The sequence below is a fragment of the Amblyomma mixtum genome, chromosome 10, assembly GCF_055824585.1.
Source record: "Amblyomma mixtum isolate Tamu chromosome 10, ASM5582458v1, whole genome shotgun sequence".
Taxonomy (NCBI): domain Eukaryota; kingdom Metazoa; phylum Arthropoda; class Arachnida; order Ixodida; family Ixodidae; genus Amblyomma; species Amblyomma mixtum.
The window spans coordinates 101,135,332-101,148,540 of NC_143021.1; the positions used below are offsets into that span (position 1 = coordinate 101,135,332).

At 51.6% G+C, this 13,209-nt stretch overlaps 1 protein-coding gene across 1 annotated transcript in view; it reads left to right on the top strand.

The window, feature by feature from the left end:
• LOC149326545 (uncharacterized) overlaps window positions 1-13,209 on the top strand; it is an 85,224-nt gene that overhangs the window by 23,249 nt on the left and 48,766 nt on the right. Inside the window, exons 4-5 of the mRNA XM_089564609.1 lie at window positions 1,555-1,603; window positions 2,299-2,399. Of these exons, the coding sequence (XP_089420735.1) occupies window positions 1,555-1,603; window positions 2,299-2,399 (150 nt within the window). The remainder of the gene's footprint in view (window positions 1-1,554; window positions 1,604-2,298; window positions 2,400-13,209) is intronic.

Below are 13,209 nucleotides of genomic sequence, written 5' to 3' on the forward strand. Positions count from 1 at the left end.
GGTGATGGGGAAGCTGGACCATATCATCGACAATGTTCTTTACAATCAAAATTCAGCGGTAATATTTAACATGCTGTAGGGCATAACTAGCGATCCCGGTGCCACCTGCTATGAGTACGACTGTGTGTGCGAGATCTTCTCACGGCAGCGGGAAATTTGCCTGCAACTCGGGCACAACTGCGGCTGTGTTGAAAATGAAAGTTACAGCGTCCTTCGTAGGCTATCACAGACGCCTTAGTGACGGGCTCAGAGGCGCCATCGTCGAAGGCTGTAGTTTAATTTGACCCACCTGTGCTGTAACATCCTTTAGCATACGTGGGTATTGGTTTTCGCCTCCACTGAAATTCAACCAGGGCAAACCGGGTCCAATTCAAAGTCCTAATGCAATGACACACATTGGACGGAATAAATGTATACAGCGAGTTGAAAGCAGGCAGCACTGCGGTGATCTAGAGCAGAACTGAACACGGAATTGCAGAGAAAAAGTAAAGAAAAATCTCGACAAGTCTACATAAAGGACGGGCCTGCACGAGCAGCCCCGACCAAAAAACAAACAAACAAAAAGGCCGCAAGCGCCATCTGCTGCCGAGATCAAGCAGCTGTATACGGTTATTTTTATATCTGTCACATTGAGCCACCAGTCGGCAGAACACTAGCGGAAGAACACTTTTCTGATGAACGTGTCATCGTGAATCGTAAAGGTAGCCTGCGCTTCTCTTCCTTTCTTTCTTTCTTTCTTTCTTTCTTTCTTTCTTTCTTTCTTTCTTTCTTTCCTTCTTTCTTTCTTTCTTTCTTTCCATCTTTCTTTCTTTCTCTCTTTCTTCCTTTTTTTCTCTCTTTCTTCCTTTCTTTCTCTCTTTCTTTCTTTCTTTCCTTCTTTCTTTCCCTCTTTCCTCCTTTCTTCCTCTTTCTTTCTTTCCTTCTTTCATCCTTCTTTCTTTCCTTCTATCTTTCTTTTTCTCTGTTTCTTTCTTACTCTCTTGCGATTTCTTTGATTTTATTTCATTTATTTACATTAAAGGCCACCTTCGGGGTATTACATTAGGGGTGGGGTAATTAAAAAATATTTGCATTTTTTCACGATGACATATGAAGTTCAATGTTGGCATTGAAGAGTGATGGGCAGGTGATGGCAGCAACGGAGTGGGAGAGGCCGTTCCAGTCTGACGCGGCTCGTGGAAAGTAAGAGGTGGAAAAGGTTACGGTACGGGCGCGTGGACGAGTAACTTGAAGGGGGTGACCAGTGCGATGTGATATGCGCGGCGGAGGTGCCCAGATGTATGGTTCATGGCGGAGTGAGCTGTAATAAAATTTATGAAAAAGAGCTAGGGTTCCGACGCGACGACGGCAAGCAAGACTTCCTAAGTTGGACAGTGATTTCAGGGATGACAGACTGACTTCGTACCAATATTGGGAGTGAATGCAATAGGATCTTCAATAGGATTAGGAGGCATTCTCACAGCAGCGTTGTCTTACCCGGTGACTTCATCAGCCTACCCAACTGAACTTCATTTGATATTAGTTTAAATTCATTACCCGATTGTTATTTTTCAGTGCTTATACAAAGACGAAGAAGTCAATGCCGTTCATCTACCTTGGAAAGGTAAGAAGACATATATGTTTCAGAAATTTTCCAAAATGGAAGCGAAGAATGTGAACTATGTCAAGGCTGACTATTCTATCTGGCTATTTTTAAATGTACTTTGACTTAAGAACAGCATATTGTATGAATTTGAAATTTTTTTTTCAAATAAAAAGTAAAATATATTGAAATCTTCAGGTGGAATTCTATAATAACTACTGCTGTGACACTTAGTGGGCGGCTTGTTACATTTACACTCGGGAGAAAAAAAATAGCACTATAGTCACGTGCAATCCCTGCGGTAGACAACGGTCGGCGCTGCCGTCACGAACCGGCCGGTAACAAAAATGTCAGTTATGTGCGCACAGTACGGCGCCACGTGAGCCGCGCGGTGCGATTTTGACCCGTCCGACGACGTCATTGTGCCAATCTGTTTTTACTCGCGACTGTGCACACGCTATGTATTGCGAGAACAAACCTATAAGATTTCCAGCTAGTGCAAGAAGGTCTAAGTTGTTTTTAGTTTATATTTATAAGCATTCTACACACCATGTCTTTGAGGCGGGGATGTCTGCTCTAGATTGTGGCACTCCGGTGCAACACCGGAAGAAAGGATAAAATAGCTCCTTTCAAGTTTCGCTGCAATCGGTACACAGAAGGATAAGTGCGCACGCAACAGCTAGCTCCTGCCAAGTGCTGTTCCGCATTCGTTCCAGGTGTGCGGGCCTGCGAGCACCTTCACAACGGAGCCACCAGTTACATCTCCATACACATCAGTGAGGAGATCGGAAAGGCTACTATGAGTGGAGCCAGCATAGTAAGTAATGAATCAGCAGAAAGGGAGGTGCTTTGGGCGTCCGAATATGCCGATATAATGGTCGTGTGTGCACTGCGCGAGAAGCCTCGGTTACACACTGCCAGGTACGTTCGCGTCACGCTCTCTGACCGAGATAGTTACGGAGGGCAGAACGAAAGAGGAAACCGGTGTTGGCCCATGAAATGACGTTTAATTCTCGCCAATAGATAAACCGCACACTGAAAGGGAAGCAAGCGCGTACCAGCCTGACCACAAGCGCGTGCGTGTGAAGCCAGGATCGCCCCCTGAAACGCTAGAGAGGTAGCGGCATATAGAAAAAATGCGCATGAATTGCAAACGAAGCTCTTTACAGTTACTTGCTTGTTTGACTGCGCATTATTTTATTTTGGGTAGCACGACTCGCAGTGAATGCGAACAAAAACAAATCGAACTTCTCTTAGCTAGCGGCCTATCGTCAGTTATTTTCGCTGTGGCGTCAGCCATTCCGTGAGTCACAAATCAGGGCGTGGCGCCATCTCGGGCGCTGTAGGCAATCGATTTGGCCTATTTGAGGTCGCTGCCACTGCCTGGACCAATCCTGCCCTGCCGTAGCTGTAGACGAAGGCAGGTTACAGCGCCTTTTCAGAGACTGCGAGGCTCTTGCTGGCCTTACGCGTATGGTGCCAGTGTTATGGTATGAGTGTTATAGCTTCACCCGGTAACCGAATGCTTTGCAGTTCATTAAGCCTTAATTTTTTTTAAACGCCTTTTGTTTCTTTTTTAAGCAAAAAGCTTGACTTTGTGCGCTCTGTCAGTCACTCCACCAAGAGCAGAGTCGAGTCTCCCCTTTTGGTGCCATAAAGTCACCTTAGCAACAGGAGACTAATGCCCACGAGGGTTTTCACTTCTGCGCGCCGCTTACATTCCGCGTAGCCGTTTACATTTCTGTAGTTTACATCGTTTTTTTTTTTTTTGAAACAAACCCATTCGATGGGCTCCACCTGGAGAGAGGGGAAGGGAAGGAGGATATTGGTTGCACTATCAGGCCTTATAAAACAGTCATAGAAAGCACTGAACAACTGGCGCCCTGGTGTTAGCTGCTTTATGACCCTCTGTGCAACGGCCGGCCAACTTTGCTTCTGCAGACTCCTGGGTTTTCAGAAGCGTGCTCAAAAAGGACAACCTTAGCACCCACAACTGCGTTCTAAATCTGCTAATTTTCTGCTGTTGCTGAGTGTAACTACCATCCATAGGCAGCTAGTTGTGGCGTCAGTTCAGTTTTTGAGTTTCAGTTTTATTCACTTTGGATGAGGGTTTTACAAAAGAGGGTGATAAAAGCATTTGGGCGCTTAGCAAGCTTCTATTTCGGGCCCATACAATAAGTGCACAAAATAGCCTACGCAGGCGTCAACGTAAAAAAAAATGTGTACATTTATATATGTATAGAAGATATTGCACAAAACTAACAATCAACTTAAGTAAGCATATGCAACCAATGAAATCAAGAAAAAGACAACAGATGTCGTTCGTTACAAACATTGAAAAATACATAAATACAGATTCAAGAGTATTAGAAGTTATTAGATCATTCTATACAAACCAAGTAATACACTTTTTACCGGAAGCGCGTTCGTTCGTGACTTTTGTACCATTATATCTTAATAATTACCTGCTGTATGTGTTGTAAACCGCGGATAAGTTAAAACCATAATGATCCCGAGTTCGTGTGTGCCTTTTTGGGGGTATAAAGATGATGGAGGGAAACGGGTTATTACTTGGCAGAATTTTATGCACAGCACAAGCTGTTTTGTAATCACGTGCGACTGTGAATGGCATAATCGGCACTTCGGTAAATAATGGTTCTCTGTGTTTTCTGTAACCTGAAAAGGTTAAAATGCGCAGACCACGTTTTTGCAGAATGATGATGTTCTTCTAGATATTGTCGCATGCCAGACGGAGCACAGTCGTAGACGTAGAAGGGGACCGCAGAACGGCCGACGTTTTTAATCGCCCAGACCAGAGCCAGCTCGAGCACGCCTCACGCGAACGCGACCGCTTCGTCCTCGTCACGGCTTGGTGGGCAGGCAGCTCGAGCCAGGTCCGTGGCATTAGTCCCCCGAAAAGAAGAGCATCGTCCCGATGCGGGCGTATGTACAAAGCAGAAAATGAACAGTAAAAGCAGAAAGACAATGTAAAAAAAAAACGAACATAAAAAATAAACTAAAACGAAGAACCCGAAAACAGTTTAAAGTGGAGCGTCATCGCTCTCACGCGAGAAGTATGGCTTAGTAGCATTACATGCACAATGTCAGTCGTGGTTGCCGACGACCGATCGCCACAGTTTCACGTGGAAGAACCTCATAATCCACGTTCCCAACACGACGGAGCACCTCATATGGCCAGAAATATCGGTGCAGCACTTTTTCGGAAAATCCCTTATAGCGCCCGCCGACGCTATAAAGCGCAGGCGCTGAGATCGGCGGTACCAGCGCGCGATAGAGGAAAATAAAGTTGGACAGCGCATGCTCGGAGCGCACGTCCGGCAGGGGCTGTTCGGAACTAGAAGCCTGCCACACTGGTCATCTTGCTCTGGCGCTGCGCTGCGACCCCGCAAATCTTCAACAGTGGTGACCCGGCGAACCGTGCCTTCTATCCCAGCGGCATCCTAGCATGGCGCACTGGCAGGACCCACGTTTCGACCCGCCGCTCCCAGCGTTCCGGCCTGCAGGCGTCGGCGGGTGGTTCGCCCAACTGGAGGCTGCGATGTACCTGAACGGTATTGCCATCCAGCCGTTTAAACACGCAGTCCTTGCGACATCCTCCCGCCCGACCTCCTGCGTCGGCTCACCTACTTTGCCTTCCGCTGCCGGCCATACGATGAGCTGCGTGCGGCCTTCTTGGTTGACTTCGGCGCCTACTATGTTCCGCCGCACCTCTACGACGCAGCGGACCCGTTTTCGCCGCCGCCAGCCTCTGGCCCTGCACCGGCTTTGCTCGCGCCCACGCAGCCTTCATCAGAACCCGGCCCGCCTCAGCAGCCCCTCGCCGCCTCGGCGCCACTCCTGCACAGCGTTTCTAGCCCGGCCGTCCCTCTCGACGCCACACCAGGTGAGATCCGCACGAGCTTCGCCTCGCGCCCTGGTCCCACTACTATCCTACCCGCGTTTCCGGCCCTGCCTCCTCGCGCTTCAGTGGCGTTGTCGCCAGAGTCTCCTGCAGCCAAGGACGACTCTGAGGCAGCAGCCGTGCCGAGGCTTCCGGCATCTTCATCTACCTCGTCACTACCGCCAACCGCTCTGCAGGCCTCTGCTGTGAGGTTGAAGCCGCCTCCCGCTGATGCTAAAGAGCCCTCGACAACGACCAAGCCTGCTTGTCACACTCCCAGCCCCTCAGAAGGTCCGCAGAGCACTAATTGTCATCAGGAGCATGATGAGAAGGCCAACCCGGTGACAGCAGTAACAAGCATGGCGGTTGCCACCAGCCCCACTTTGCATGAAAAGGTTCCTGACCCGGTGTCAGCGCTTGCTCTCAAGCCCGACCAGTCCACTGATGTGGGCCCTTCTTGCTCTCCGCCGGTGTTTGCACCTTGAAAGCAGCCTGACACCGCTAGCTGGGCCGCCACCTCATGTCCATTCCCGGTGAGCCCATTTGTCCTTCCTATCGCGAGACGCGCCTGCAAGCCCCATCAGAGCCCTGTCGCTCATAATGCGCAACCCGCACCGCTTACCACGGCTCTCTGGGCATCTGTCGGCTTCGCAAGTGACTCTGCCTCCGCGACAGACGAGACAGCCACCGAAGGCGGTGGCCTGCTTGCGACATGGACGCGTTTGGGCGGGCCCCATCCAGCACTGCCTGTGGTCGGAGCACCAGCGCATCCCGTCCCTTTCGATGCTCACGTGCCGGACTTCTGCCCTACTTCTTCAACTACCGCTGCCAGTATCGAAGCGGGCACGGCTTTCCCGCCAGATGGCAGCCGCCCGTTGCTCACTCCGCCTACGCCTGCCTTGCAGTTGCTTCGCCGCCTCGAGCACCATCTACCACACCCTGTGGGGCAACGCACAGCAAACGTTCCCAAGTCTGGACGCTGGTCTATCTTCAGGCCATCCTCGAGCGCACTGTCAGCCCTACCAGTTGCCGTCAAGAATTGTTCCCGGCCATCCCGTCGACGTTTCCTGGGTGACTTTTCATGTCGGCTGCCCCTGTGATCACCATCCCCTTTCTGCATCCCTCGCCCGTTGCGAAGCAGCCAGGCTCGACCGCCTGAACTTGGTTCTCCAGCCTGACTGCCTTTCGGACTACCGACCTACACTGCAGACCCACCTGAAGACCTGCTTGCCGCCGTGGCTACTCCATCTCTGCCCCGTCGGCGTGTACATTTCTCTGTTCCGTCTAGGCGGGGGGCCCTATAGCGCAGCCGACACCATAAAGAGCAGGCGCTGAGATCGGCGGTACCAGCGCGCGCTAGAGGAAAATAAAGTTGGACAGCGCGTGCTCGGAGCGCACGCCCGGCACGGGCTGTTCGAAACTAGAAGCCTGCCACGCTGGTCATCTTGTTCTGGTGCTCCGCTGCGACCCCGCAAATCTTCAACACCCTTTTGGCGGACGGGGGTCCACACCTACACACGGTCACCGGTATTGTAGGTAACCTCCCTGTGGAGCCGGTTGTAACGTCTGGAGTCGGTGTCTTGTTGAGCTGTGATGTGCAAGCGAGCAAGCTGGCGAGCTTGCTCGGGTTTTTCGACAAAGGATCCCGCACTTGGTGTCAAGTCATCATCCACGCACGGGAGCATGGCGTCCAGCATCATCAGCACTCCTCTTCCGTAGACTAGACGGAATGGTGTAAAGCGGGGTGTTTCTTGAGTCGCAGTGTTGTACGCGAATGTGACGTAAGGGAGTATTTGGTCCCAAGTTCTGTGCTCCACATCCACGTACAGGGAAATCATGTCGGCCAGTGTTTTATTCAGGCGTTCTGTGAGCCCATTTGTTTGGGGATGGTATGTTGTCGTAGTTAAATGGCTGGTGTGACTCAGCTCAAAGATGTCGTGGACAACCTGAGCTGTTTATGCCTTTCCTCGATCTGTAATTACGACGGACGGAGCGCCGTGTCGAAGCACTATTGCACGCATAAAGAAGTCCGCAACTTCGAACGCTTTGCCATGAGGGAGAGCCTGCGTTTCGGCGTAACGCGTCAGGTAATCTGTTGCAACAGCTATCCGTCTGTTTCCTCCCGACGACATAAGAAATGGTCCGAGAAGGTCCATGCCGACTTGTTCAATGGGTGTGTTAGGAGGCATGATCGACTGCAACATGCCAGGCTGTTTCAGAAGCGGCGTCTTCCTACGCTGGCACTCACGGCAGGTCCGAATGTATCGCTTCACACATGAGGCAAGGTTGGGCCAATAGTAGTTCTGCCGCACTCTGGCAAGTGTTCGCGTGAATCCAAGGTGGCCAGAGGTCACTCGTCGTGGCAGGCGAGGAGGATCTCGTGGCGGAGGGCGGCTGGTATTACCAGGACGTAACTCTTACCACTGGAGGCAGAGTTTTTCTTATACAACACTCCGCCTCGAAGACATAGGGATGGCAGCCTGCGAGCCAAGTGGGAGGGTAGCGAGGGATGGTGACCTTCTAGATGCTCTATGAGCAGATTCAACTCGTCCGCACGTTGCTGTTCGATGATGTCGGACGACGTGACTGCACCAAGGAGTGCATCGTCTTCTGCGTTACCTTGGTAATGTTGCACGGGTGAAAGAGAAAAGCTGTCAGCGTCGGTGTGCTTGCGACCAGACTTGTGGATGATGGTAAAGTCAAATTTCTGTAAACGTAACGCCCAACGTGCTAGACGGCCACATGGGTCCTTCAAGTTTGTGAACCAGCCCAATGAGTGGTGGTCAGTAGTAACCTGGAACTGCCTTCCATACAGATAGGGGCAGAACTTTGTGGTGGCCCATACTATGGCCAAACATTCCTTCTCAGTTGTAGAGTAGTTACACTCTGCGCGTGAAAGTGCACGGCTAGCATACGCGATCACTTTTTCGACATCGTTCGGACGATGGACGATAACTGCTCCAAGGCCGAAGTTGCTGGCGTCCGTGTGAATTTCAGTGGCGGCATCATCGTCAAAATGGGTAGTACTGGTGGTGATTGTAGCCGACGTGGTAGATCGTCAAAAGCAGTTTGCTGCTCGGTACCCCACAAAAATGGCTCCTCATCTCGCCTCAAGCGCGTCAGAGGACTGGCCAGCATAGCAAAGTTTTTTATGGAACGTCGGTAGTACGAACAAAGACCTAGAAATCGTCGGATGGCTTTTTTATCAGTGGGAACCGGAAAGTCCGCAACGGCAGAAATTTTGTCAGGGTCTGGCCGGATTCCCTCGGCGCTGACGACATTCCCGAGAAACTTCAATTCAATAAAGCCAAAATGGCATTTTTGCGGCTTTAGAGAAAGATGAGCTGACCGGACGGCTTCTAACACTACTCTGAGCCGCTGCAGATGTTCCGAAAACGTTGTTGAAAAACTTATTACATCATCCAGGTATCCTAGACATGTTTGCCATTTAAGGCCGGTGAGCACGGCATCCATCATTCGTTGGAACGTTGCTGGAGCACAGCAGAGTCCGAAGGGGAGCACACGAAATTCATAGAGGCCGTCTGGAGTGACAAAGGCGGTTTTCTCCCGGTCTCTCGTCAACGTCTATTTGCCAATATCCGCTGCGCAGATCTACCGAAGAAAACTATTTTGCTTGGCGCAGTCTTTCGAGGGAATCGTCTATACGAGGTAGCGGATGGACATCTTTTTTTGTCACGCTGTTACGTTTTCTGTAATCCACAAAGAAGCGTAGTGTGCCATCCTTCTTTTATACGAGAACGACAGGAGACGACGAAGGACTATTCGATGGCTGGATTATGCCGTCATTGAGCATCTCCTTCGCTTGCGTTTGGATGGCCTCCCGCTCTCGGGGAGATACGCGATAAGGCTGTTGATGTATTGGGCGTGCGCCACCGTGCGTGACTATCCGATGCTTAGTGATTGGCGTCTGACGTACCTTAGACGGCGAGGTAAAGCAATCCTTAAACTGCAGCAACAATTCTTGCAATCGCTGCCTTTCTGCGGGCGGGAGGCCCTCGTTTATGTGAACAGCGCGTACGGCCTCTTCGCCGACTTCACCAGGCGTGTTTTCTCGGCATGCGAAACACTCAGCCACCTTTTGGACAGGGTCGACGTGGGCTATGGCTGTGCCACCAAATAAATGGCGGTGTTCATTACTAAAATTGGTCACGAGGACTTCAGTGCGACCGTCACATAGAAAGGCGAGCCCTCTTGCTACGCAAACACCCATGGTGAGAAAAAGAGAGACATTTGGCTCAACAACACGTTGTCCGCAAGGTGGCGGGTTTGGTGGCAGCGAGTTCAGTTGAAAATGTAACCAGTCGATTTCGAAGCTCTATAGTCGCACCATTTTCTCGAAGAAAGTCGAGACGGAGAATGACGTCTCGTGAGCATTCAGGCAGAATGAGGAACGTTACCACGAACGTGCATCCGCGCACCGTAATTCTGGCCGTACACATTCCGAGCGGCGTAACCACGTGGCCACCAACCGTATGTATCTGTGACCCTGCCCACGTCATCATAACATTCTTCAGCACCTTAGCCATCCTACCGCTCATTATCGAGTAGTCCGCACCCGTATCCACTAGTGCGCTAACCTCCTTAGAGTCAATCAGCACGGGTATGTGAAGGGAGACCTTGGTCTGATCAGACCCAGTAGTCGGAGCCATCTTCTTCGTAGTCGTCATCGGTACCGTGGTTGTTGATTCGGGAAGGGTCAGTCGGCGCGTCGGTGGAAGCTTCTCGGCAATACGGCGTTCAGCGGCCTCGCCTCCAAAGGTCGCCTGTTCTAGTTTTCGCGGTGCGAGCTCGAGGACCCACGCTGTGCACCAGGTCCATAACCGGACTGATGAGGCAAGGGATGGCATGGTGAAGGCGATTGGGACGTTCGGCGCGGAGGAGGTGGGGAACTACGCCGGTGGGTGACGTATTCGTCATTCTCCTGAGGCTGTTCGGCAAGCCGCCGACGGGGACTACCTGCAGACAAGCCCCGCAGCCCCAGAGGCCGATATGGACGCCGGCGGAAGATGTGACCGGCCTCGGCACAGTGGCAACACAGCGGCGTCGGTCTGGCGCACGCCAAATATCGGTGTTCCTCGGCGCCTGTCCTCGAGCTTGCCAGTAGGGAACCGGCTGCTCGGCGTGTACTGCGACTACCGAATTGGTATACGGTGGCGCGCAGGGAACCGGCGCAGGACGGCGCAGCACGTCCGCATACGTCGCTGGCGGCCAAGCAGCTGGCTGTGGTGGTGGCTCTACTGGAGCGGCGGGTGGTGCGAACGCCTGCTGAACTTCCTCCCGAGAGATGCTAGTCAAAGAGTCCACAGGAAAAATCCCCTGAAGTTTCTGCAGCTCCTCACGGACCACAGAACGCACGATGTCCCGGATGGAGCTTGTATTGGCCCCCGAAGAAGCATCTAGGGGGTGTAGAGCCGAGATAGGGTTTAGCTGCCGGTCGTAGAAATCGTACCGCTGCTGGAGCGCCCTCTCCATGAGCACAGCCTCGGAGAGGAACTCGGCGACTGTTCAGGGCGGGCTTCGCACAAGACAGCAGAACAACTGCTCTTTCACGCCTCTCATCAGGTGTCTCAACTTTTGCTCCTCAGTCATGGTCGAGTCCGCTCGGTTGAAGAGACGCGTCACTTCCTCCACGTACATCGCTACGTTCTCGTTTGGTAGCTGACTGCGAGCGGTTAGTTCACGCTGGGCCCGTTAACGGCGATCGCTGCTGGTGTAAGTTTCCAACAGCTGGCGACGAAAGTCCTGCCAGGTCGGAAAACTCGTCTCGCGGTTTTCGTACCAGATCCTAGCGGCGTCTTCTAAGCTGAAGTAGACGTTCGGATCTTAGCACTGTCGTCCCAGCCGTTGAAACGCGCAACGTGCTCGAACTGATCAAGCCAGTCTTGGGCGTCCTCCGAGTATGCGCCGTGAAACGGCTTCGGGATCCGGGAATTTTGCAGGCTTACAAAAAAAGCAGGAATGAACGGGGCGCTGTGTGACCTTGCTGCCGTGGGCATAGCCACGGGTGCGCTCTCTTGAGGCAGGAGTCCACATTGTGGAGACAAGTCGCAGAGCCTGCGGCTGACGCGATGGACGGGGGTTCGCACAAGAGGCACCAGGCCTGTGCTTCGGCTCTCCGAGGAAGGATGAAGCATCAGCAGAGAATACCCATGCGACGTCCATCAGATGTCACAGGCCAGACGGAGCACAGTCGTAGACGTAGAGGGGGACCGTAGAACGGCCGAGGTTTTAATTGGCCAGACCAGAGCCAGCTCGAGCACGCCTCACGCGAACGCGACCGCTTCGTCCTCGTCACGGCTTAGTGCGCAGGTACTCGAGCCAGGTCCGTGGCAATATCAAGGATAGGTATTGCCCCATGATTCAAAGCAGTATGTGAGATGATAATGAATTGCGAAGTGTATTACTTTGAGGATTTTTAGAGGAACGTTTTGTCGTGCTTGAAAAAGTACAAAACAGGCATGGCTTAGTTTCTTGCAGACGTTAGTGATGTTCTACTTAAAATGCAATGATGTTCGACACACGCACCCACATACCCTCTACGCCGAAGGGGGTTGACCTTGAACTGGAATCTACGAGGACGTGCGTTCTTGAAAGGCTGTGTTGCAGTGAGAGTGTAAGAAGCGTGAGCGCTGTGCAGCCACAGCCTAAATGTCAGATTTACGATCCAGGAGGCCTCTCCTCGAATATTTTATCTAAGTTGTAGTCGAGTTCCTTTCATAACTTTTTCAATCCATGATATCTCTCTAGCTAGGGGCTGGTCTCTACATCATGCGATCAGCTGGCACATCTACCAGCGTTCGGAAATTGCTCAGTAGGCGACAATATCCAGACTAGCAGGTGCGCCACCTTGCCTCCTACCTACAGATACACTGGTCACTCTCAAGAAGCACAACACTAGTATGCTCTTTGACAGCTAAAGCTACTACCATGACAGTAGCGGGATTCAAGGACACAGCTGGTCTCGTCGAAAAAAGACAAGCGCCAGAACGTGACGAAGGCTGTCATTTTCCGTAATGCCGCATCGCGGTTCCGCTGTTTGTCTGGAAGGCAGGAAGAGAGGAGAGAAGTCGTGTTGCGACCTTGCATCAAAAAGAAAAAATTCAGGGGGCACTTTGACTGTCTAAAGTGGGTAGAGGCGGAAGCGTTTTCCGCACCACCTTCGCTGTTTCTGTGGCACTGGTGGCTTCACATATAATTGAGTACTGATTACTAAATGATGACAAATAACTAATCAATGGTTAATTACTGATTAATGTCTGAATACTAATTAACTGGTAATTGTGCTTAAGCTTCGCCTTTAGGAGTGGAACGCGACAGCGCGTTGTAGCGCTGCCAGGGAGTCCACGGAACGCCACCACCCGTTCGGCGCGATGCCTTGCCCTTTGAACGCAACGCTTTTTGAGGAAAGGAAATGGCGCAGTAATTCTCTGTCATCTCGGTGGACACCTGAACCGGACCGTAGAGGAAGGGAGGAAGTGGGAGTGAAAGAAAATCGATAAAGAGGAGCCGTAATGAACAAAATGAAAATTGTATTTGAGGAAAGGAAATTACGCAGTAACTGTTTCACAAAATTCAGAGGGGCACTTTTTGACCTAAAGTGTGGTCACTGATGTGTGGTTAAGATGTTAAGCTTCGCCTCTAAGAGTGGAACGCGACAGTGTCTTGCAACGCTGCCAGGGAGTCCACAGAACGCCATCGCCCATTC